This window comes from Columba livia, chromosome 12 (genome assembly GCF_036013475.1).
Source record: "Columba livia isolate bColLiv1 breed racing homer chromosome 12, bColLiv1.pat.W.v2, whole genome shotgun sequence".
Classification (NCBI taxonomy): Eukaryota; Metazoa; Chordata; class Aves; order Columbiformes; family Columbidae; genus Columba; species Columba livia.
This window is the reverse complement of record NC_088613.1, coordinates 10,689,470-10,715,952: the sequence shown is the minus strand read 5'-3', so window position 1 is coordinate 10,715,952 and position 26,483 is coordinate 10,689,470. Positions and strand designations below refer to the sequence as shown.

Here is a 26,483-nt window from a genome sequence, read left to right as displayed (position 1 = left end):
TCTATTTTCAGGTATTTCCCATATACTTTTTACTAGGAAAAAAAAAAAAGAACATTAATTAAATACATTCAGAAATTACCTGAGATGCTGTTTAAATCAACGTATGATGTTACTGGTATAATGGGTTTCAGAAATGAATTGAAATTTTTCATGCATTAGAAATCTCAGCCTCAATGTATTGTAGTGCACTATGGGGCAAGTACACAAAGGACACGAGCCCTCCCAGTTCGGAGCCAGTTACAAATTATCTGTCCTGAGGAAGAAACTTGCTGAGAAACTTGCACTGCCACATGTGATTTGTCCTGCAATTCTTCAGTAAACGCTTCTTTTCTGTCTTCTGAAGCATCAGCTATTGCCCATGGTCAGAGACAAAACACCAGATTAGCTAGATCACTGATCTAATCTAGTACAAGAAATGCAATACTGACCAGTCAAACCTAAGGTTCATCAGGCCAAATATCTGTGCCTTGAAGTGGCTGCTACTAGACCCTTAGGAAAGAACCTGCTTTGTACTCAAGGCATGGACAGAGAGTCCCTCCTCCCCTCACCTCACCTGCCAGAACCAGAGGTCACATCCAGACCTTTGTGTTAAATAGCCGCTGATGAATTTTCCCTCCATAAGTACTTCCAATCCCTTTTGAACCCATTTATTCTAAAATGTCCATCCATGGTAACGATCTCTACAGTTAATTAAGTACTCCTTGAAAATGGATATCACTGATATCCAGAAGAAAAACACTGGTTAGGCGCACCTTTGATCTGATGGGAATTCTTGTGTTCTTATTCATGTTACACTGACTTGTGATTATGCCACAGTTGTTTTCATTCCTTGAAAGCAAACACAGTTGGATTTGCTTGGGTTTTCTGTAGTTTTCTATCAGAGGAATAATTTGATCTTTTTTTTACATTCTTCCTTATCACCCTGTTTATGTTCAGCCTTGGGGTGGAGTTACCCACATCCCAGTTTACACATCGTTCCTCTGAATATTGCACCTCATTCTCACGTGCTGAGGGTTTGTGTTTGGGGTAGAATTGGAACAAAATCTTCTTTTAGCTTATGAAGACTTGTGTATATCTGTTGCAGTTTGTGTGGTTTTACTCCTCAGGAGCTTTACTTTGCATTTTAGTTTCCAATAAACATACACTCAAAGTGTATTTCAACCAAAACCATTGATTTTACCTGATTTCAGGTCAAAAACATGCAAGTAGCAAGCATCACCTGATTTCTATCCATCTGATTCTGGGTCACTGACAAATTTATGAATCTTTCAGTGAATTTGTGGTAAATCCTTGCACTGCTCAGTTGCTCCTTCCCTTCAGTGTACAAGACGTGCTGTGGACCAGCCCTTGTCTGCTTGGACTTTTCTTGTCCTTACTGATGTCAGGAACACCCAGAGGCCAAATGGGAATCAGGCACGGTTCTCCTGGGAGAACAGTCCTCTGGCATTAAAGTTACCTGAATTCTTGGTTTTTAGCCTTTAGCATGTTTAGTTCACACCAACTGGAAAGATGCAAATCTTTTCTCTAGCTCTTGGCCATCTCATATTGGCAGTGCCTGTTGCTCACACAACTCCTCAAGATCAGCTCCAGGTGCGTGACCCTTTCACTTGGTGAACAACATTGATCAGCTTTTTAGCACATTGCAGCTTTCCAACTAACAGCTCTTCTTAGGTAAAAATATACTGCTTTTTCGAAAACTGGGGAGTACAGGACAAGCAATGGTCCTCTTTGTTGTTTTTTCTCCTTGTTGTTGTTTGGTTTCGTGGTTTGTTTATTTGTTTTCTTTCAGAAAAGATACAGTTCAGTGCACTCCTTTTATTAGTTTGTAATTTTTTAGATATAAATTATCAGCTCTCAGGCTCTGGCTTTTGAATAAGATGTCTCTATTTGAGGTACTAGGATACATTCTGGTAAGCTTTCACCTGTATCCATAACAAGAGCCTTGATGGCCATCAAATTTCCTCTTTTCTGAAGAATCTCACAGTTCACCTTTTCAAAATTAGACAGGAAGACAATAATAAGATAGTCTGCAATTTGTTTAGGGTAGGCCTAACCTGGGAAGACAAAATGCTGCCCTGAAGAAGCTAGTGAATGTTTTGTCATTGATTTTGGCAGCCACAGATCCCCCCAGGTCAGCTGTAGTAAATGTGCCAAAACAAAGGGCTCATAATTTAATCACCAAAGACCAAAACTGCATCCTGAAATCCCCTGCTTAGCCATTGCCTATTGTCGAAAATGAGGGATTGCTGTAAGGCTGTTAAGTTTTTATTAAATGCTCACACTGCTTCAAATTAGGCTTCTGTGTACACCCAAACCTGTCCTTGTTGTGACACTGTTGAACATGCCAGCACTTACCTTGCAGCACCGCCTGACCAGTCCAGAGCACCACACTTGGCACTGGGCTGCCAGGGTGGAAAACAGACCTCTGCACCTTCTGCAGTGTCTCAGTTGTCTCAATTTGCTTTCCATCTGAGTGTATCCCACCTTACACAAGAGAACACAAACCACCATCTGGAAAGTAGATCTGCTTAACAACTCAAGACAACAGCATCATTCCTGCCACAGGTGCAGGCAGGACTAGTGTACATCCTACTCACATAATTTTCCTTTTGGGGAAGCACTTTGGTGTAGTTTTATGAAGTATACATAGCAAATTACAGTCCTTACATCTTTTGCCACTTGTCAGGAACTTCAGATGTCTGGAAGAGTCATGAATGACAGGATTTGTCCGAAACTTCTGGACAAATTACTAGTGTGCACTGTAGGGGCTGTATAGAAAAACTCTAATGGACCTGTCATGCATCCATCTTCTGATCGTGGCGGTGTCAGTAGGTTCAGTATATCTACAGAATGCAGGAATCCCTGTGTGTCCCACACATTTCATACATGCGTATTTTAGCAAAAAAAAACTCCAGGCAGATATATGGGAGCCCTTACACACCCGCGTATACCTTCAGGGGAAGGTTCCAGACATTGCATACTGGGCAGACAGCAGCACCTCCTTGCAGGTGGAGCTTAATTCATGCATGATGAACGTGTGTCACCACTGAGCTTGCTCATTTTAGGTGACTCCTCCTCAGCATGTTGGCTTTTTAAAATGCCATGCTGGTGCCCTGATGCTGTGTTTGAGCCCTGGCACCTCAGGCAGGGTTGTAGATTTGATCTGGGCAGCTTAGCAAATGCAAACATCAGGTGTTGATACACCTCCCTTTAGATGCAGAAACTTTCTGAGATCCAGCCCTTGGAGTCTGTAGAATTCAGGGTGCTTACACCCAGACAAGTTTATTATTTTTGTGCTTCTTTATTTCAGTAGGCAAAAAACATTGATGTAATTTGAAATAATATGGAAGGCAAAATCACCAGAAAAGCAAATCAATAAACTTCCAAACAATCCAAAAAGAAGTTATACAAATACTGCTCAGAGGAGTGGGCCTGTAGTTACAGCAGTCACAGGAAAGCTAGAGGCTTCAGGAAAGGTGAAAATAAATTTTTCTTTGTTGATGAACTGATATTTCTGATATTTATTAACTTGGGGTACAAAGATGGGTTTGGTCTATAAGTTGTGAGTTGAAGATGATTGCTGTATGGAAAACTTCCAGGAAAGTGAGGCCAGATTCTGGGTCCACTTGTGTATATTTGCTACAGTAATTGAGTTTTATTCAAATAACTTTCTTCCTAATTTTATAGAGCATAATTTACTAATATTACTATTACTTTTTAAAGTTAGACATTTTATTAGAAATGGTACTAAATCTTCCACATCTCATCCACTGAGTCAGTGTACCGGGACAGGGTTTCTAGCATCTCCAGCCTATCAGGACAGGAGTGACAATCATACCGATTTAGCAATGAAATGAAATTATACCGGCAATTATTTTGGACCAAATGTGCTCTCCTGGCTGCCAGCAACTTGTTCTTCCCAGTCCTTTCTGCACAATTCAGGACAAGGTCTGAACAGGTTCTTAGCTTTCATCTGATGGTCTGTCAAAATTAATATTCAGAGATTGCAGCTTGTAACAAGCACGTTTATATTAATATGAGAAGTGTGTGGTTTTATGAGAGCTCTCTATTCGGAATTGTATCTGTCGGCAAAAATACATGTGCATAGCACAAAGGGGGAAAACGAAACACCACCACTGTTTCCTTCTTGGTAACCTGGGTTCACCTGTGTGAGAGGAATTTAACCCTTTTATAAGTGTTTTTTATCACTGCTGAATGTCATAATGGCATAAAGAGAGAGGAGACTACACTTTTTAAGAATAACTCAAACCTTTACACTTCATGCCTCGGGCTGTCTTTTCAGTGATTTGTACACTTTGATTTGGAAGTAAAAATATCCATTAATTGCTTGTATGTTTCTGAGCTATGCTACTTCCACACTTAATGAATTTGAAGCTCTACGAAGAAGGTGGTAAACATGCTAAAGAGCTTTTTGCGTAGGCTGTCCGTAGGCTGCATGATTTTCACCTTCATGCACAAGGGGAGAAAAAAAAAGAGGAAGAAAATTTTTAAAATCCTTAGATCTGTGAGGTTTCCAGTTTCTAAAGAGAAGAAAGCGTTGCTTCGCCTTTAAGCCTGGAGCCGTGAGTGTGTGTGTGAGTGTGTGTGTGTCTCCTCCTCTTTGAGTGACACAGCACTTAGATATGCCTATCAGTAACTTAAACCCCACAAACTCCACCTTCTAAGTGAGGAAGCTGTGGGTTGATGGAAATGTAGTGAGCAGATTGAGACAGACAGTGAATCATTAGCAAACTGCAACGCCAGGATGAACTTGTCTGGAACCTAAAAGGAGAAAACAGCCTCAGAGTCCTTGGCGGTGCTGGGTTTTGCTAAATACAGCCAAAGTGGATCTAAAAGCCGGCTGATCCCCAGGCCAAGATGCTGCTGGTTTCCCAGCGGGTAGAAGCACCACGCATGGAGCCACATATTCCCGTAAGTAGTATTTGAAATCGATATGAACTGGGAAAGTAGCAGTTGATTTTAAAGGACTTTACACACCCTCGGAATAGTCGCTCTCCCCGACTCGGCGCGGCTGCAGCCGGAGCCGCTCTCAGGCGGGGTTGCAAAGTTTGCAGACGCGGTTCAAGAAAGTGCCCACCTTATGCTGGCTTTGCCCGGCTGGTTTGTGTTCGTGGGGGCTGCGCCGGGGCTGTGAAAGAGAAGGAACCAGAAACTTGGCGTAAAGACTTCGCCCTCCTTTTTGGTGAGAGCTGATGGCTCCAGGGAGAAGAGGGAGGCTGTCGCTTACGGCGGGAGGGAGGGAAGGGGGTTCGCGGGCTTGAAAACGCTAGCGAACAAGGTGATCCCCGGGGCGGCAGCGGGGCGGCCGGTGCGTGGCGGCCGAGGGGCGGGCTGAGCGGGGCGCTGCGTCCCGGGATAGCCGCGGGCGGGCGGGGAGGGGGCAGCCACACCGGCGAGCCCCGGCCGCGGCAGGGGACGCTCTGTAGGCTTTCATGTCATTGCGTGTGTGCCGATGCGCTGGGGTGCCAGGAGAGGAGTGGGGATGCTGCCGGTCTCGGCCGGGGTGAAACGCCGGCGGCCAGGGGCGAGCGGGCTTGGGGAAGTGCCGGTGAGCCCAGAGCTGCAAGCTCGCAGTATCCGTGTGTAAACACAGCCGGCTCGCCCAGCCCAGCGCTGGGGAATTTTCATTTAAACTTAGATCAAACGGGCAGGGAAGGATAAACCCATCATCGCAGGGGAACTCCTCCGGGAAAGGTGTCACACGTAGATAGGCTAGTGCTGGTCTGTATTATTCTTTCAATAACTCCTGGCATTTGTGTTGGCAGCGGCGTGCCTGGTTATTTTGGGACTCCAAAGCGTACGTTATATAGGAAGGATTTTGAACAAAAGGCTCCGCCGAGCCCAGAAAAAGCCCTCGGTTATTCCTGAAAAGAGTGTGAAACCCAACACGCAGCCTCCTTTTTGGCGAGGTTGCGTGTGCGTGTGTGCGCGTTTCTCGAAACGGGAATAGCCCAAAAGTGAGGGAGATGGCGCAAACGCGGCGTGTTTGCCACTCTCTCCGAGACTATACATGTATTTGAAATAAAATGCATGCTGACTCACGATTTAAACTGTTTTGGTTTCTCATCCTGTGATTAAGATCGGGGTTTAGAGCAATTGCGGGGTAAACAAGGCGCTCGCTGAGTCGGTCCCACTTCTTCTAAGGCAGGGCTGCCCCTCTCCCCCAGTCAATAGGCGATCCCTCCTCCCGGTCCCTCCTCCGCCGCCTTCCCCGGCCTGTTGCTCGGCCCGGGGGAGCGCCGGGACCGAAGGCACCGCGGCTTTTGTTCGGGTCTGGCTGGAGGGGGGTTGTCACCAGGGTGACTCGCAGGGTTCCTGGGGAGAACGGCCGTTTCTTGGAAGAAAACGGGCTTTGGTTTCCTTTCACACCGCTCCCCCCTCCCACCCTAGAAACAATAAATTAAAAGCCTGCTTTTGTTTTCCCCGGTGCTCCCGGCAGGGCGGCGGGGGGAGGCGGTGGAGCCCGGAGCGGGGGCCGGGAGGCGCCGCGGAGCCGCGGCCGCTGTCCGACGCGACCGGCTGGGCAGTGTCCCCGGTGCAGCGTGCGGACGCGTGATGGCCTCGCCTCTTCCCGTCGGAAGGGGACGAGCCTCCTGGCGCGGGCGCCGCACGAAGAGCCTGCCTGCTCCTCCGCCACCGGGGGGGACCCCGCAGTCCCTCCCCCGACCCGCCAGCGGGGAGATTAACTGCGTCTGGCCCCTTCCCGAGCCGGGGGCGGAGGCGCCGGGCTGCACCCCCCCCCGCCGCCACTCCGGCCACCTCTCGCTGCCGCGCGGCCGCCCCGGATTGGGAGCGGGGGGGTGAAAGCGCCAGGAGAGGTGAAATACTCCCCCTGTTATATAACGTGAGTGTTTCCCTGCTTAGCGCTGTAATCCCCGGGTAATGCCTAATGCCCGTGCCCTGGGGGTTGGGGGGGCAGAGGGGGTCTGCCCCTCCCGGAGTTCCCCCTCTGGGCCGAGCTGATGGGGAAATAAAGCTGCTGATGCGCGAGATGGCCCATATGGTGCCTCCAGGAGAGGAGCCGGAACGGCCTTGAACCTGCCGGACCCGGCAGCTGGTTGCTGCCCCCGCCCCGGGCTCGCCCCCCCCGGCTTGGCGGGCGCACGGGCATCCCCCGGATAAGCGGGGGCCCTGCGCCCCACCCCACCCCCGCTCGTTGGTGGCGGCTTTTGCCCGCCACCCCCATACCCGGCTACCCACCGGGACGTGTTTATGTGTGTTACCGTGCGAGCAGCTGACTGCCAGGAGAATAACACCGAGGGTGGGAGGCACTAATGGTGCGGGGGGGCTGGAGGAGGGGCAGGGTTTCAGGGGACACACGCTCCGGGGGGAGCAGCCCCCGCGCTCGGGCTCTGCCCGCCTGCGGCCGCGCTCGCCGGGCTCCGGCAGGAGGGTGCAGTTGGAGGGAGTTAACACGCGGGCACCTAAAAAAGCAGCGATGTAGTTCTGGCACTGACCATTTTCAGTTCTCTCTCCCTGCCATATGTTTGGAAGGGGAAATAAAAGGCAATTTGGGAAAGATGCTCTCAGCTAAAGGGAGGAGGTGGGCTGAGGGAGCGAGATAGGAGGAAATTCCATGTTAGGAAAGCATTAGCAAGGGGTAACTTCTAATGTTTTCCTGCCACTGACGTTGACAGTGACACACATGTGTGGGTTGAAATTGGAACGTCACTGAGTTTTTAAACTCAACCAGGAAATTGTCTGTTGCTCAGGGATAAAAAACAAATACTATATATTGTAAGGCAGGTAACATGCAGTTAACAGCTCCTTTCAAGGCAGTCAAAAGCTGTTTAATGTTTAGAATTGAGCGACTCAAATTTAATTTAGCTTTTTATTTTCAGAGGGTTGGTGTGGTGGTTTTGTTTGTTTGTTTGTTTTTTGTTTGTTTGGTGGGGTTTTTTTAAGTTGAGGTTTTTCATCTCTATTTTTAATCCTTTTAACCGATACTTCAGAATCAGAAAAGCAAATATTGACAGGGCTTCAGTTTTAGTCCCTTGTAACTAAGTAGTTCAAACTTGCAAAGTCTTGGACTTTTTAAAGCTGAGGTAGTTGTTAAAGGGTTTTGAGGGGCACTAGTTATTGCCAGAGGCAGTTATATTTTTAAAAATTCTTTTGTATGGCTTCCTGTTACACAGGTAGAATTGTTCTATAAATACAATGTGTTTGGTTTTGTTTTTTTCACTGATCTTGTTACAAATGTTACAATGTGGTAGCATTCAGAGATTTAAAATGGGATTAGGGAGCTATTGTGCCAGATGCTTTCTGAACATGCAGGAAATTTACCACCAGAGTTTGTGATCCAAGGTGTCACTCTGACACTCTTGCCATTGCTTAAATGGTTACTAAGCTGCCTGGATGCAATGGTAGAACAGCGATCGACTTAGGAACTGCCTTCTTGGGAGAAACAAAAGTTAGGAAGGCAGAAGGTAACACAAGGGCAAGGATAACAGTAAGTAAAATCCCTGAGTCGTCCTGTAGGTTAAGTACAGTGCAACTCACTGGTTCCCAGTCATTTAATCAATAAATGTTCTATGTTACTTGCTACTCTGATGAAAGTTGCCTTAAAATAACTTTTATGAGCATGTAACCATTGGAAAGTGAAGTAAATCTTGCAGAAGCTGTGACACATGGATTTATCCAAACTGGGGGATGGAGTAATAGAAGGTTGTCTGAGCTCCTTAAATAGGGAAAAAGGCAAAATCCCCAGGTTTTCATTGTTCCCTCATTCTGGCTCTTTCTCAGTGTCAGCATTTTTCAACATTTAGGTGAAGGTGACTGTAAGTTACAATTCATTAGTAATTGGTATGGTCTCCAAATAAAGATAGCTAAATCAGTTTAAATGATGCTGGCACCTCTCCAAGGATCCCTCTATATCTGACACATTTGCCACTCACTTCTTCAAGGAACAATTCATATGCTACACTGCTATTTTTTTCTCTATGGGAAGAGCAGTAGTGTAACTCATTACGAAGGCTTTCTACCTGATGTTCAAGTTTGACTTGCTGTCTTAAAACAAACAAACAAAAAACTGAGAGAGAGAATTTTGAACTGAAGGAAGCAGAAGACACACCAAGGCTTTGCATTGAACTGTTTTATATCAATATTGATTTTTTAAGGGGGTTTGTGTTATAAAGAGGGAGCTTTTATCCCCCTGAGCTCTTTGGCAATTATCTTTCTGCCATAAATGTTGATACGCACATAATGGATGTAACTAAAAAATCTCCTTATCCCAGCAGAAAAGGCTGACTGTTTGTTGGAGCAGAGAGAATGCTGAGAGTGTGAATAGACAAACCCATATGTCGCTGGTGAGAGAGATAAATGATGGACGAACAGGAGCTGGTTACTATGGATCAGCACAATAAACCAATTCCCATCATACACCTCTCTTAATAATATACCAGTTTCAATGCCATTGACGGGTAACCTAGGTAGCACCAGTCAACTGTAAGTTTTTCAACTGTTCTTTTATACATCTCAAAGAACAGTTGGGACTGTTCTAATTTTTTCAGATGTTGAGTGCTAAAATTATGCAGAACTTCCTTCCTTGCCAGTAATTTTGAAGGGGAACTTCAGAGCATTGCTGTGAAATGCCAAATGTGCACAATACTGTTGTGTGCTTATAGTCAGTTTTGTTTTGTTTTGTTTAACCTGTAAAAGGGATGCACTCGAAAAGCAGATGCTTAACAAATATGTGAAGAAACCTTTAGGCGTTTATTGCTACTCTCATTAGTGTTGTTTCAGATGGGACCAGACATTGTTTTAAGTGAAAATAACAAAATAACAATGCTGTGTTTAAAAGAAAAAACAGCCCTGCAGAATAGGCAGTGATCAATAACACAGTTTTTGACTTTCTATAACCCATTTTAGGGCTTCCAGCAGCTGAAGGAAAACTTTGCAAAGCAGTCTGTACTTGCATCACCGTCTCCTTCCTGTGTTCTTTATTATTACTGCTAGTGTTTTGTGCAGAAAATTGAAGTCTTTGTCAGTTAAAGGTTTCACTTTATGTCCTTCTCTTCTGCTGGATATTTTTCATTGCAGTTGCTATGAACCAGCCTGTTAGCTCTGTGCAAAATGAAAGTATATCTCAGGTTGACAGCATAAGCAGGGTTCATGGTTCTTGGGATATGACTCCATCATTTTTGAAGTCACCAGTTGCTCTACCAGAAAGTGATGCAGCCAGAGATGGATAACTAGTAAATGCAAATGAGCTATGAAGAGTCTTTATTCCTCTAAGGAAGCCTCATCACTAATAATAATTTTCTTTTTCTAAATGAAAGAAAGTGTACTAGTAAGTCATTACTTCCCTTCAAGAGAAAAATACTTATTTTGTACAGCACCTACTTGCAAAGTTATAGTAGCTCTTTTTAGATCTGTTTACTTTGGTGTGTGTCTCAGATGAGCTTAAGGGTGTTTGTAGGCCAGGCTGTAGGACAGTACACCGGTCTTTCTCCTTTCAGGGGCCAAATCTAGCAGTACTTTTTCATTTTATAGGGAATGAGACTCAGATTTGATAGGGAAAGGGTGTGGGTATGTGCTTCCAAACTGCTTCTTTTCACCTCTTGGAGGAAACGAGATGGAAATGTAGCAGAGCAAAAGATTTTGTCTCCACTGGCTGGATTTTAGCAGCCCCTTTGCTGCTGTGCAGGAAGAGTTGTGCCCAAAGGCTAGAGCAGGGAAAAGAACCATGGGTTTCCTTCCTCCCCTCTCTCCCAGCTGGCTGGACTGGCCGGGGGATGCAGGCTGTGCCCATGGGGCCAGTGAAGGGCCGGGGGGGCCACATGTGGTGACGCAGTGGGTGCAGGATTTTGTATGGCCCTTTACTCCAAGTGCTGCCTCATCGCAGCAATGAACCCTTGGTAAGTGCTGACCCAAGGAAAGGGCTGCTGCTCTTGGGCGGATGCCGCACTGACCAAAATTGCTCTTTGGCAATTGGTGACCAGGCTGAGGAGAGGGAAAAGCAGAATTCATCATTGTAAAAAGAGAGACATCGTATTGTGACTTGTTGAAATCTGCTCTGCTTTCCCCTGCAAGGGACTTGGCAGTTTTATTGATAACGAAGTGTTACATAAGTACCCCATCAGGCATGTCCTAATTTGTTAATAATTGATGATCTGGGTAGCACAGAAATACCAGTGGTGTTAATGCACTCCCACACTAACCTGCAATCTCTGCAAGCCCCATGTTTTGCTTTGAATTTAATTGGAATATAAGCATTCTTCCTTTTATTTTCCTTTTCAATTTACCTGGTGATTCAACCACAGCTGCCTGTCGTGCTTCCCTGTTCAGGCAGGGACAGCTGGGGGCTCAGCCTGGCGCAGACATGATATAGATTACCTCTGCAGGGGAGGGTGTTAACTACGTTATTGTTTCACCCCATGTCAGGCGATCTACCGAGTGGCATCAGTTTGAGCCCAGGGGAAAGCCAGTTTTTTGCACCTTCCACCTTTGGAGGTGAAGTGTAAGTCCCGTGGGATGGATGCAGTGGTGCCTCTGCAATTCCTGAACCAGGATTCGTCAGTACAGAGAAGCCAGGGCGCTTTTTGCACAGCACAGAGCAAGCACTCTTCCATTTTTTCTCTTCTCATAACAGGTTGTATTTGTAGCTACCGGCTACTTTTGTCGTGCCACAGATAGAGTGATCGGAAAAAATATTTATGTCTGTTGACACGCACAAAAAAGAAATACTCACTTGATATCGTCACTGTGATCTGGCTGCCTCTTTTGTATTGCATTGTTTTTCTTTTGCATTTCTGTGGAAGTTTATTTTTCTCTAGAATTTAGTACCTCAGGACTCTGAGCAGGTTCAGGAGTTATATCTACCTCAGACATACCTATTTATTGTTTTCAGAATAACACAGCACATTTACTCTGTTGTGGGCACTGAAACCCATTACCTGCATTAAAATCAGAAGCAGCAAGGTAACTTTCTAGTTATGTTGTGAAATATAATGGCATTGTTCGCTTTTATTAACATCTCGAGGTTGATTATACGGTGGTAAGAAGCCTGTTCTGCTGTGCAAAAGCCTGTCTTTAATTTCAAGTGGTTGATCCTGATCAGGCAGTTAGAGCGGCTGCAGCAACAATTGCTTGGAGCTCGAAATCACATTTGTCACAAGATCTGCCCGGTAGTACTGGCTGCTTGAAGACTTACTCCGACTTTTCAGAGTTACCCTTTGGTTGGATTGCAGTGGTGGGGGACTTGCCAATCTTTCCTGTTCTTTGTGCCTGATTCTGAAAGACTGGCAAGCTTTATGCTATGTTTTCTGAAGAGGGCCCAGCTTTACGAAGCTGCCTGTCTGTCAGGGATTAATTTAACCTCTAATTACTACATTTTCTTCACAGTTTGCTGCACATGAGCGTGTTATAACAAAAGCACAAAGAAGAATGTCATTTTATTTAGCCACTACTCTGAAATTAATTTAGGGGGTATAGAGTCAGATCTGACACACTTGGTGTTAAAATAATTGTACTGACGTTAGAATTAAAGTACATAATCTTGTTGTTTCTAATGATACAACAGTACTAGTGTAAATAGTGTTGTTAACTCGTTAGTCATTGCCACAGTAATAGGAATGATACCTAGAAATATTCAAACAAGAATGGCAGCAAAGGTTTCCCCAAAATAATTAATGGTTTCCCCAAAAGAGTGCATGGTTTCTGCTTGATTCCCATCCACCATTTGGTTTTAGGATTACATGTCTAAGAGTTGTTTGTTGTTTTTTCTAAAAGGGTCTTCCAAATTGCAATAAACAAACATTTTCAATGTCTTGGGTTTCTTCCAGCCTGGATAATATGTTTTTGTTTGGTTGGTTTTTTGGTTGGTTTTTTTTTGTTTTTTTTTTTTTAAAAAACATGCAGCATCTTGGGAACAGTACAAAAGGCCATATGTCCTCTTCTGCCTGCTCACACTGACATCAGTGATGCAGCAGTTCACTGAGAGTAGTGGGTAGTCTTGAAGGAAGGGAGTGAGTCTGTTTCTGTTATGAGACATAGGGTCACTTTCTTCTTTTACATTTCTGTGCTCTGTAATATTTACAACAAAGGTGTGTTTTGTTTTGTTTTTTTTCCTCTGGCAAGTTTTGTATTGGGAAATGCAGTCTATCTCCAGTTTAGGTAAATGCAGTTAAAAGCACTGCTGTTGTTACATGGTAAGTTCTCAGTAGCTGCCTCTGCGTCCGTCACCTCTGAGCAGGTTTGTTGAAATGACTTTGAAAATGTAATTTCTCACATAGAGTTTGGTCTGCAGAATTACTGGTTATGATACTGACGATTTATTTCTAGTGGAAACAGAAGGTTGATTGCATATTTTTGTGTCATGCCTTCAAGTTATAAAGCATGGGCCAAGCTCAGTAATTCTCCTTCAGTAGAAACTGTAACTGCATTTGATGGGAAACTTTCCCCAAAGATTCCCCAAGGTCAGATAGGACACAGTTACGGAGTCAAATCTTGTAGCCCCTTTCGCAAAAGGAGAATTAATGTAGCATCGTTATCCAGGCTTGTGACAACAGTGACACAGGATTGCCAAAATGACTAATGGAAGGAGATGGATGATTGATTCTCTTTGTAGTAGTGGATCAGGTTACTCCTCTGAATTCTTTCTTCATTTCTCTCAATTCCCAAACTGCAACCAGTTATTGTGATTATTTACTCTAATAACTTCCAATCTACAAGTAAATTGAACATAAATTAAGATCAACTGATGTAAAGGATGGGATGGTTCACTGAGCTGACAATAAGGTATGGAGACACTTCTGCTGATCAGTCGTTACACAGGATGGCTGTTTTCTGTCTGTGTGGAGGGGGCTGGAAGCCCCTGCTCTTTTTTTTGTGGATGTGAGTTTTCACATAACAAACTGGAGATTTCCTAAGGTAGAATCCAACCCCAAATAATGCCTGCTCTAATTTTAAAACTGTCAGACTTTTTTTTTTTCAGAGGGTTTGAATACCTGTACCCCACAGGCCTCCAGACATGGAGGCAATTTTTGGAGTAAATAGTTCCCAGATTCTTACTTGTCCATTGTAAAATGGGAATAGTAGTGCTTTACCTTAAGGGATATTTAGTGTGAAAGTTAGCTATTTAAATATTTTGGAAATCATAAGTGCTTGTTACTAGCTGATGTCTTTAGGGACTATTCACACAGTTGGAAATTATATTAAAAATAAAGTCAGGTACATCTTACTCTAACAGCATCTCAGTGTGAATGATAGTTGATTTCTTTGCTCTGACTGTAATGCCAATGCAAGTGGGTATTTTCCCTCCTGACATCACATCATAGTATCTTGCTTTTGCTGGAACTTCAGAATTTGATATAGGGGAAAAGAAAATATTTAAAGAAAAAAAAGTGGCATATACTCTCAGGGATGTATTTTAACGTTTCATTCTCAGCTACAGATCTTCACAGGTTAAGTTCTGGGCAAAGACAAACAAATGGATATTATATAAAGACATTTGTCACACACAGTTTCACTCACACACAAGAAGCTTTTCCCCCCATACATTAGTATGTAACATTTAGTGTGTAAACATTTTCATTAGTTTAAGGATAATTAGGCAACACTCATTTCTTGTGGTTATTGGAATGGATACTGAGTATAATTTCATTTTGTTTTGACTAGTTACTTTAAATCTTTCTAGGATTCTCACCGTTTTAAATCTATATACAGAAATAATTTCTGAATTCATCCAGTATCTCAGTAACCCAGTAGATCATGCTGATGAGCAGGTACTTCTAAGGACTCCACTTTTCCTGTTCCTTTAACTTATTTTCTTAATTAACTGCGTTGATTTAAAGTCACACAAACTGAAAAAACCCCCAAGTATATACAATCCTGCAGTCAGAAGTACAGGCAAAAGGTTTTGATCTCTGACTGCCAAATGGTGACTCATTAAAAAGAAATTTTGTTCCTCCCTTTTCAAAGAGTTACTTACTACCATGCAGTAAATATCTAGTTTTGATGCTACTGCATTGAAATGCCTGACATTGTTGGTGTGTTAAGTCCAAACTCTGTGAGATCATTTGATTACAGGCTCCATGAGGTTTTGTTTTGTTGTTTTTCTCTATAAAAACAAGCAAACAAAAAAGTTGGGTGATGTTCTTCAAGCTTTACCCTGCCTGTTTGAGTATAGTCTAAAATGAAACATGTTTGGATTTTAATAACCTTTCCATACTTCAAGCAGTGGATCATTCAATGTATTTTTAAGCACACAGTAGCATGCAAGCACTAATTTGTTTATAATTGTGCATTGGGTAACATTAGACAAGGAGATTGGAATTTGTCTAAATAAAAAAAATTCTCTTTGTCTTCCACATCAAGGGTTGCGTGTAAGCATTTTCTAATGTGGCATTGCATAAAGCTGAAAATTATACTGAAGAGACACAGTCAAGATCCAACCAAAGGCATGCCCCTTTTCTCAATTTCCATATTAATCTTGACTCTTCGAGCCATCTCCTTTGTTTTCTTGTTCTTACCTATTCTACACATTTGATGGAAGGGCACAAAGGTGTGTTTGAATCCTCTATCTCATCTCATCTCATCTCCCTGTTTATGGATTGGTTGGTTTGAACTTCACATAGTGTTGGAAGGATGTTTTCTTGTTTGCAGCAGCACTTGTATTTGACTTGAAGCAGAAGGAAAGTGTGTTCGGGCTTTTCAGTCTTTATGAGAAGTGAATCTTGGTCCCTGATCCCAGAAGGTAGATCAGCCTTAATTTCAAGTGAAAGTGCTGCATCTTCAAATAACTTCCCGTGTCAGTTAAAGTTCAATATTCTTGAATTCCAGAAATATAGATGAATTAAATCTAAAGTTTAGGGCAAGTGTGAAGGATGTAAGATAAAATGTAGATGTTTCTTCTGATGCCTCCCTCCCCTTCAGGGCTCCTACTGCCTGTCAGCTGTAATCGAGTGATTTGATTGCTTTGTAGTGTTAAGCTAAAAGAATAAATCTAAGTGCCTTGGGAATGGGGAACCAATGCAACAATCAAAACCAAACAAGTTAATAAATGTGAAGCGTTTCTGCATGGTGCTGCTCCAGAAGTGCTACTTCCAGAAATGCTTGGGGGCATTAGTGGACCAGTCAGTTAGTGTAAGAATGTTCATCCCTAATTGGATGCTGAGGGGTGCACTCTGTGTTTTGAAGAAGTATGTGTCTTCTGTTGGTTCTAAATTATGGAAGTCTTGAGTGTCGCAGGATGAACTGTTTGTTGCTCACCTTCTTGCTTCCTGCTCACTCTAACATATCTGGAAAAAGCTTGACTTGGGTAGACATGATTGTCCTTTCTTTAAAATCAATCTGGCTCTACACATCTTCTACAAATTCTTTTTTTTCCCTCTTGACAGCTCTTCTCTCCCCACACCCAAGCCCCCCAAAATCTGGCCAGATATAGAGCATTTGAGTGACTGAACACTGAGGCAGTTTTAAACCCAAATTAGACACTTGGACTATTTTCCGATGCCCATGTGCCAGGCTACGTACAGTCTGGAGTCACTTGTAAGGACAACACAGATAAAAGTGGTGTGAGATAGAGCAGCAGTGTGGTATTCTGTTGTGTAAGAAAACCCCTTCTTCTTGCCTGCATGGAACTGATTTTGGATGTTTGTGCTCATGCGGATAAGGTATGAGTTAATTACTTGAAGTCTTACGCCAGCCTCTAGCTTTAATTTTATCATATCTAAGAATAGCAGCAATGGTGAACTACCAGACAAATAACTGATTCTCACTCTCCATGAGTTCTCCCTTTGGAGCATCTATATTGGTATCTACATGTCTTATTTCAGGAGTTAGAATGGTGACCCACTTTGTAGCCTTCATCTAGTCCAGTGAACATCCCTTCTTTTGGCATTTGCACTGGGAGCAGAATAGGCCTTCGTAAAAGGGCTGTGGAAAACTTACCATCAAATGGTTTGCCATCTGCTACCCAAAACGTAGTGAAGCAAACTGTTACACTTTGTGTGGAGCTTAGGGCTTGATTAACTTAAATTACCCTCCTGTTGTACATGTTTGTGATGCCGAGGGAATTAGGCAGCATGTATTTTCAAGAAATATACGTTCATTATTAAGAAGGTTAAGCAATAACATCCAGTGGTCATTTCCTTTTGGAGCCTAGCTCTGTCTCTGTAGTGTAATTTGTTTGTTTATGCATACCGCTGAATCCTGGAGAGGAGGTGGACCAGGTCTGCCGGCGTGAGTTGAGCTGCTCTGTGGCACTGGCTGCCCTGGCTGTGCCGGCTGGTGCTGCCCGAGCCACTGATGGAGAGACAGAGACCTCGGGTGTAGAGATGAAGCGGTCCAAAGTACGAGGAGGCGATGGTAGGGGAGAGAGAGCGGGATGGGCTGGGACCAAAGGGAGGGCAAAGCCAAGGAGACAGAGGGAGAGCTGAGGAAGCCAGGCAGGTATCTGGGAGGAGGGTGGAGGCACAGCAGGTCCAGGTCCACCTTGGCAGGGCTGGGATCCCTCACGTGCCTGGTCCACCAGGTCCGGAATCTCCTATTGCTTCCACTCAAGCAGTAAATGTTTCCTCTGTGCAGACTCAGTCTGTGTTCCTTCAACACTGACTCACAGACAGTGCTTTTTTTTATCTCAGTTGTCTTTTTTAAGTTTGCAACTCTTGGGGTTTCTTTTCCTTGTACTTCTGCTTTCATAGTTCTGTTGTGATGGCTCTGCTGGAGGAATTGGACTCTCTTAGCAGCAGTGAAGAGATGCTCCAGGGACCCAACCTGGTGTCACCTCTGGAGGCATGCAGAGCTGTGGCAGGGAGCAGGCACAGTGCTGGGGCTGCACACCTTTCGTTGTCCTGTGATCACAGGCACATGTTGGTTTGGTCTATTTTGTTTGTTTGAAGCACTTTTCTTTGGGTGAGCGCAGTGCTTGGGCAGTCCGGCTGCGGAACAGCTGACCAAGCTTAAAACTGCTGTTCGATGTGTGGCTGCAGGACCTGCCGGTTGGCTTTGAGCTGGTGCTGAGACTGGGACAGAAGTGAAGGTATGTCTGCACCACTGTTCTTGTTGTGTAAATGCCATGGTTTGGGCAGAAATAGTGAAGACTACTTTCACCTGGCTAGCCTGCTGGTTACTGCCAGCAGGACAGCTGTGGTTGCATGAGCTAAGTTTGAGCTGCAGGAGGTATTTTAGACATTAAGTAAATAACCTGGCACTTGACCCACATGCAACAGCAGCAGTGCCCGGAGCGCTGTCTCTCGCCTTCCCCGGGCCAGCCCTGTGGGCACATCTGCGTGAGGTCAGTGTGCCTCGCCATGCCCGGGAAGCTGGTGCAGAAAATCAGCTAAGCTGCTAAAGAGCCATCTTCCCAAATCCCCTTTAACAGAAATTTTGGATCTTAGGGTGGCCTTGGATTCTGTAAACCTCAGACGGTAATGTTCTCATTTACAGCTGTCTGGGAAGCATTGTAGCTTCTCAAAAGTAAGGAGATATAATTCAGTGTTTATAAAGGCAGATAAGAAAGTAAAAGATTCTTTCGTTCTCTCTGAGAGCTTCTTCACGCGTAGAAAGAATGAGTCACTCAGCATTTCATTATTGAATAGGAGCTGATTTACAAGTGTGTATGCCCTGAGATGGATGTTGGTGGGTGAACTCCTGTAGCTCCCTCCATGACCATGCTGTAAATGGCTGCAGCCAGTTTGATGTAATTCATTCTGTGGCACTGTGCTGTCTTTTGAAATGGAAGCATCGTCCTTCCTATGATCTTCTGAAGTCTAGAAGGCTAATTAACATAGGAATTTTTGATTAGCTTTAATTCACCCCTACTACTCCAGAAAGGCATCATTCTTGAATTGCACAAAGAAAGACTCTTCAAACACAGATCCAAATCAGCATACTGGAGATCCTATTGTTAGGTGTGGTGACTACGATTAATGCTTACTTGATGTCTTTCATCTTTCAAGTACTTTACACAGAACAAGCATTTCATCTTCACAAAAGATGTATGAGTTAGGTCAAATAAGTTTTACAGTCTCTGCTTTATTAATAAAGGCAGGGAAACTGAAGTGACAAGATTAAAGTAATTTTCTCATGGTTACAAAGAAGGCCAGCACTGAAATGGTATAATTTCTGGTTTCTGTTTCTGTGTCCAGACCAATGTCTCTTCTTTGTAAGAAGAAGCAGTAGGACAAAATTTTGAGTAAGAACATCATAAGAATTTAGTGAGGCAACAGCAGATGTTGCAGCTACACCTGTGGCACTTATGCTGATGACCTGCAGAGCGATGTACTGTTCTTCCTCAGCACTGTAGTCTCTCATCCACCCTTATGGAGGCATCACCACAGATGGCTGCTTGAGTTGCAAAGCATCCATGGGTCTTTTCTTAGGCTGATATAATGGCTCAGTTTAGTCACTGGTCTGCTGGACCACTGGAGACATGAGTATGTGTAGAGATTTCTGGAGTTAAAGGAGTTTCTGCTGGAATCAATGTGACGAGGTGCATACATGATCTTATTCAATTCAGTGATTCTTGAGATGTTCCCTTGGAGATGCCCTAGAAAGTGCTTAAATTATATTGCTGAATTTTGAGCATGCAAGTGGTCTCATTAATATGGAAAAATTATTTGTTTACCTTTGGCTTGCACAGGGCAACTCACAGAGCTTGATTTAAGTTTATGCTCAAGTGCATTGCTGAGTCGGGGCGCCAGTGAACAGCAAAGGTTGTGTTGCCCTGAACTGCAGACTGGCACACAAGTTGTTGAGGGCCCAAAGGTAGGTTTTGGTTTAAAGAGCTTCCTATCAAGATGAGTCAGTGGACAAAGCTTAACATCTGAGAAAGTTCTTATCTGAGAAGGCATCTGACATTTTGAAAGAGAAACCTCCTTTGTGGGCGCGTGTGAGTTTTGTGCACCCTCTATCAGATGGTACAGCTGGTTGACTGTAATGGAAATCCTCACCTAGGGCGGCATAACAATCGTGTTTTAGTTCCTCCAGTCCCACCACAGTGAAGGAGGAGGAGGAGATGCTTTTGCCTGAAACTGGAATCTGCTGAGAGACGACAGCTGTAGAAGACACTTCATTTTGTCTAGATTTGACTGTAAATTCAGACTTCTGTTTCATGTGGAGTAACGATTTTTAAGCTGCAGTGAAGAATCACTCAGCCAGAGAAGGGAGACAGGAGAGCAGAGCAATGCAGCCCTGCTCTCCTTGTAAGGCCACAGTTCAAAATGTTTAATTAGTTGTTTCGAAACGGTGGCTCTTCTCCTTTGAGGAAGGAATGATGTATCAGCAAAAGCTGACCAAATTGATGTAGCAAATCAATTCTATGGTAATCCGTTTATTTAAACTTTGGTACTTAATTTTATAAGCTCTTCTCAAGTGTTCCTGTGCTCCTGTTCATTAGCCAGTATTCTTTTATGCTATTGCTTGGAGGTTTGTGCTGCAGATAGCAAAATGGCCAGGACATGCCACTCGAAACTGCCTCTAAATGTAATTCAAGCAGGTCTGCAATAATACTCCTAAAAGAAGAGCTATTTAGCAGCATTATTAATGGGCAAAGAGTTCAGGCAGGATTATGAAAAAGTAAATTTTTATTAAGAGTGGAGGAGCTAGAAGAATGGACTGATTGCCCTGAGTCCTCTGGGCCCTCGAGCAATCAATTTCCCTTTCTAGTATTCAGTTACTTGCTAATTGTATTGATTTTTATCAAATATGTGTACAAATCAATTTTATATTTTAGTGCTGTTAAAAGCTTCCGTCCTTCCTCACAGGCAGTGCTGCTCTGATCATTCTCATTGTCTTCCTTTATTTTAATGCTTTTATCCTAATGTATATTTTTGTTAGGACATGCATGTTTTTCTTTAGGACATTTAAGCGGGTGGGGATTTTACCTGGATGCTCAGGGTTGGAGTAAACAGGCGTCACTCGAACAAAACCTCTGAGAGCACAGTGGAACTGTCTGCTTAAAGTAAAAATTGCAGGAAAGGGATGTGTTGTGTCATAAAATGGGTGGGTGCGAGTGGCCATGTAGTGTGGCCCCCTGAAGAGCAGGAAGCACTGCTAGCGCAGGAGACAGATTGTGTTGCAGAAAGATTGTAACTAGAAACAAAGAAAGGGACAAGTGCTGAACATGACAGACTCATTGAATAAACATGAAAACGAAGTTGGGGTGGCAAAAATTAAACTCCCGAAATAATGCAAGCTGTTTAATTGGTGCAGGCTCCATCATTTCTAAAAAACGTGTCACTCAGGCACTTCAAGTAAAGTGGATGCTGGAGACATCACTAAACAAAGTGAATGTATTGAGCTCGGAACAAAATAAAACAACATTCTCCATTTGTGTTTGTTTATGCCCATGGCGGTTTAAATTGTTCCTGTCAAACTTACCTATTTTCTGAGATAGCGCACTCTCACGCTCGCTTTTTAATGTAAGCTGCGCAGTTTGGAGTTGAGGAAAATCTTTCTTGCTGTGTGTGTAAGCCTGAGAAATTGGTTCTTGTAACTGAAATGTTTGGGGTATGTACAGCACTGCCAGAGATGGTGGGAGACACTTTGAACTTTTCATGGTGTGAGCAGTAGTCAAGAGAACAAGGAGGGTTAGGGCTCTGCTTTTCCACTTGCCTCTGACTTAGTATTACACTACAGAGTTTATGACACTGTGTTTTCTGCTCTCATTGCCAAGGCGCTTAAAAAAAAATAAATAAAAATAATAATTAAAAAAGAAAAGAAAAGAAAAATATATTCTTATCCTTTTCTTAGGGAGGGAAAAGTTGCCTTAGCAAGTGTCCAGGTATATCCACATATCCAGTAAAAAATACACTTTTCATTAAAAAGTTGTACAGTGGTAGTAACATAAAGCATTTTATATTTTACATCAATCTCTTTGGTCTTTTTGTTTTTGTTCTCCTCCCTGCTTCCGCTAATGTTTCTTCATTACACAGCAATCCCAGCTGGGAAAGCCAGCAGAAACCACAGATTTTTCAGCCTCTTTTGTCTGCCAGCCGCTGTTCCCAAAGGCAGAGGTGCTATGGCACAGGCAGACATACCCCAGACCTCCCATCAGTTCAAGTGGCACATAGGGACCTGGGGGGCCGTACATCGGGAGCCCCCAGCCAACAGCGCAGTCAGAAGTGGGTGTCTTTGTGCCCCATAATGCGGTTTGCTGGGCTCTCTATCTGCCACCATGGCTTTTCTTGCTACAGGATACCTGATATTTTCAGATCCAGGTAGGCACCTTGACCGTAATCATCAGTGTAACGTTTTAGAAGCTGGTTAGGAGAAACCAGTCGTATTCCCCTTTGATCTCTGTGCACAGTGAGGTTCCTTGCTGCATTCCCAGCTGGAGCAAAGGGGGACGTATCCTGCTCCCGTGAGTAGCTGCCCCGGGAAGCTCCAGGCTCTGCACCCCCCGGAGCCCCTGTCCCTGTGGAAGAGGCTCTGCCAGCCCTGCCTCCGGCACGGCCTCATCTTGCAAACCACGAGCGCATTTTTTTGTCGTTAGGTTTATACAACACCTCTTGTACGTGAAATCACCAACTGGATAAGCTGTATGAGAGGTCATTATAACACAGAGAAGATAAATGTACCGGTTCTGCTGGAGGCTGTCCTCAGGCTGTTTGTTATGTGTCTCTAACACTGTCACTACATCACACACTTCCTCGATCTCTGTATTACCCTACAAGCCTGTCTAATGGGATCCTCTGTTGCTGATTCCAGCTTACCCTGACCTACTTCTTTCTTGTGTCCCAGCAAGCTGTCAGGAGCTATCAGAGCACTGGGAGCTGAAATAAACACTCACTGAGGGGAAAAGCAAGGCTGTCTCTAGTGAATTTAATTAGCTTTGTTTAACTGGCTTGTTTGCTTTGTAAATCACATCATTTTTAGTCAAATTTAAGGGATAAAAAAAATCTGTAATTAAAATCAAATGATGCACAACCTTATTAGAAGTCAAGGGGTTTAGAAGTTCAGTACAAAAAGTCATTTAGTTTGTAACACATTTGCTGTGCTCTGAATATTTTAGGGGATTGAAGGATGAATTTGAGATGCTCTTTGGTTTTGGAGTCTTTCTTCAGATGGGGGGAGGGACTTACTGAGTCAATATCTTTACCTTTCCTTGAATTTGAGAAAAAAGAAATAGATATTATTTAAAATTAAGACTTGAGTCTTTTCATCAGTATTGCAAGCTTGCTGGATAAAATTTCTGAATCCCAATAAAGATTCTTACTGTTTCTTTCTGCCCTGTGGCCTAAGCATCAGTATATTATCCATAGTTTGGATCTCTGCTATTGTGTGAGGCCATGGTTTAAATCATGGCTTCCCTTTGCACTTCTGTTGTATTTTTGAGCATTAGAAGAGAAGTTGTAATTTTGGATCTGCCAGACAAATGAAGCACTGACACTACAAGTCATCACTGGGTTGAATTTGAAAGTGCTTATAGTGCTTTTATCAGACAGTATGTTATGTCTTTCAGGTGCTTTACTGTATTTCAGTGTGGTGCATATTTCTTTTAACAACTGATGTGCTTGCTCTTGTCAGCATAGGGTCTAATCCTCTTGCTGTTGAAAATGATAAAAGCCCTATGAATTCCTAATATGTCTTATCAAAATCTGGCTAAAATATAAAACATTTGACCCCAGCTTCTGATTCTTCAACAGAAATATGTTTCTTCCTTGCACCATACATGCATATTGACAGAGCCTTCTGAGTACATGGCTTATAGAAATATACTTGTCCTTGTGCTGAGCTGCAGCATGAATAGAAAAGGCTTAAAGGACCACTGAGAAAGAAAAGGGTATGGATGAACTTGCAGTGTGCAAAAGGTAAAATTCAAGATAAAATGACTACCTGAGAGTATAAGAGGAATTCAAAATCTGTTTCATGAGGCTGCAGTACTTCTTCTAGTCCTTTGAAAACTATATAAAATTGGCCAACCTGTAGTACTGCACTAAAAATTACTCAAGGTAATAATTTCATTGAGGAGAATAATGAGTGGTCTGATTGCTCAACGACTTCTAAGCAACTCACTAACTTACTGATCACTGTGAGATTTCAAAGACAGAAAAGAGCAATATTCTTTATTAGTAGTAATTTTGGAGGTGTTGGAGTGTGTGGGGCAGGAAGCTCTGTGGCATTGCCAGGGGTGGAAATCATATGGAAGTCTTACCAAAAGAAACACATTGGCAGACTTCAGTGGTTTCGCAAAATTGAACCAAAACAGGAATTGCCACGTGAGTGGGGTAAACAAGCACTAAGCAGTTGAAGCCAAGTGAACTAGGTTTGCTGAGTTACAGCAGTGGGGAGTGAGGCAAGGAAAGCTGAGACATCCCAGTTGAAGAATTCACGTATCTTCAATGACTCCGCTGAATGGAGACCAGAAAAATTGAAGTATTATAACTTCAGAAATTAGGCTCGCATTCTGCTGCTTTACTGGATCCTGTCTTTCCTTTGTGGATTGAGGCTTTCAGTATTTTTGGCGTCTGCAGCTGATATGTGTAGGGTGGGAGGAATACAAGTGCTTCTCCTGGGTCATGGCTCCAGAAAAAGTGGGTGAGGTGGATATTGCGGAGCTTTTATCAAGGGCATGGAAGCTGACATGTTTTATAATCTGATTCAGCATGAATAACAAGAAAAATGTTACGGTCTTAATACCCTAGCAGGAAGGTGAGTGGGGGAGCAGTGAGGTATTGGGGAGGCTAAAGCCAGATGCTCATTTGCCCCCGTTAGCTGCTGAGTGCAGCTCGCTGCAGCTGGGGACCGGCTGTGAGGACGAGGAGACTTTGGCGCTGTGGGTAAGTGGGAATTTAGTGTGTTTAGCAACAAACATGTGATTAATAGATGTGTGCCTGTCATCTCTGCGATTGCACCACAGTCCCTCCATTCATCTCCCCGGCGGCTGGGGGAGGGGAGCGGGACAGCAGCTCCGTGCTGGGAGGGCACATGTGCTCTGGGTGTAAAGCAGGGATCAGTCCCGGCGCCTCCCTGTACGTTCCCAAAAGTGCCTGGCGTGTTTTGGGCACCGCTGTAATCTGAATAATAAACACTTAATTCCGAGCTCCTCATATTTGGCTGAGGTTGTTCTGTTAAATGATGCTTTGCTTAGAGGACACAGAAAGGGGCAAATGTTCGGTAAGACTTGAGTCGTTTAACTTAAATCAACCTCCTCCTACCCACTATTGACATATCAAGAGAACCAATGAGGCATGTTTAATTACACATGCACAGAGTTTACAATTAGTCTGTGCACAGATTTTTTTTTTTTTTCCTTCTGATACAGCAAGGAAAGATTTGATCCTGCAAGAGCTCTTTTTAGCTGTAATATGAGCAGAGCTGGTGTTTGTATTTTGGGTCTTTTTTTTTTTGTTTTGTTGTCTTTTTTTTTTTTCCTTTTTAAATGTAAGTGGAATGTTTTTTCTTCTAGGTCAAATGATTTAATCTGATGCTCTAATGTTACATGGTTTAGCAATCCTTCTGCTCTCCTTCTGCTTGTAATAAGTGACAAAAGTACGGCTTCTTGCTTGATAAATGGGTTAACAGTATTCACAAGGCAGGTAATAGAAATCCATATTAATAGGTGGAAATTGGCTCTCGATGCCAGACAGGAGAGTCTAATGAAAGTATTATTGTTTTAGCTTCCAGCTCCTTTGGAAGGTGAAAGCTAATGCCTGTATTACATTCTTATTACCTATTTATCACATCGTATAGCTGAGTGGATGTTTATTAAATTACATTCATGTTTAATGCCTGTTTGTATACTTTTCACTGGATGTGTTCTCAAAGGAAATTTTCTGGAAGCGTTTCAGAAATGCACAACTATTTTCCCATTCTCTTTTTATAACGTAAAACCATTGTTGCCAACTGTCAATATACAATTGGCTTGGAAATTAAATTGTTTCCTGCTAAGCTGTAAGAACCAGCTAAACCTATTCTATTTAATTTAAGAAATAAATATTTAAAAATCTGAAAAACACACGGTGTTCTTGGGTAGTGTTGATTCTATTCTAGTCTTTGAAAATACCCAAGATCCCAAGAGTTGGGCTTACCTAGTTTCAGCTTTAATTTAGCGTTAAATTGCTTCATCGGGGATTTTATGTATGACCTTCTGTATATTTGTGATTCTGTTGAGAATATTTAAAATAGTACTGAATACCATCAAAGATAAAAAATTAGGAGCCTGTTTATTAATATACCTACTTATGGAGCTTCTTCAGTTTTGCATTCTTTTTTTCTCCTTAAGCAGCACTTTCAGTTCATTTCATCTAGGTTAAAAAAAAAGAAGACAAACAAACAAAAATCACCAAACCCCAAAACCCAGCACAGGCCAAATATTCCCACATAGCTTTGACCTGGAGAGTGCTGGGATCTCAAGGGCTTTCTGCAGGTTCTGGTAGATTAAAAAGAAGGGAACTTGGACGTGAATTTTCTGCCACCTATATTAGCTACAGCTCATCCCCCTCATCAGAGCACTGTGCCCACGCAGTGTGGGGTGACGGGGCTTTGGTCACAGTGTGAATCAGGTGAGGACTGTGGCT

The 26,483-nt window shown here is 43.3% G+C and overlaps 1 protein-coding gene and 1 long non-coding RNA gene across 5 annotated transcripts in view; one reads left to right on the top strand and one right to left on the bottom strand.

The window, feature by feature from the left end:
* Positions 1–3,281: 3,281 nt before the first annotated feature.
* Positions 3,282–6,162, bottom strand: LOC135580713 (uncharacterized). The gene is made up of 2 exons (XR_010475681.1): positions 6,064–6,162; positions 3,282–5,149 (listed from the first exon to the last, which is right to left on the bottom strand). It is a non-coding gene; the product is annotated as an uncharacterized LOC135580713 (long non-coding RNA).
* The window catches only part of MAMLD1 (mastermind like domain containing 1), an 82,829-nt gene continuing 60,878 nt past the window's right edge, over positions 4,533–26,483 (top strand). The window contains exon 1 of one of the 4 annotated variants that reach the window (XM_005512238.4): positions 4,533–4,932. In XM_005512238.4, coding sequence (XP_005512295.1) covers positions 4,879–4,932 — 54 coding nt within the window. In that variant the 5' untranslated portion in view covers positions 4,533–4,878. Of the gene's footprint in view, positions 4,933–5,067; positions 5,204–6,644; positions 6,866–6,889; positions 17,329–26,483 lie in introns of those variants that run through there. The other 3 variants (XM_065077849.1, XM_065077847.1, XM_065077846.1) reach the window with 3 other exon arrangements.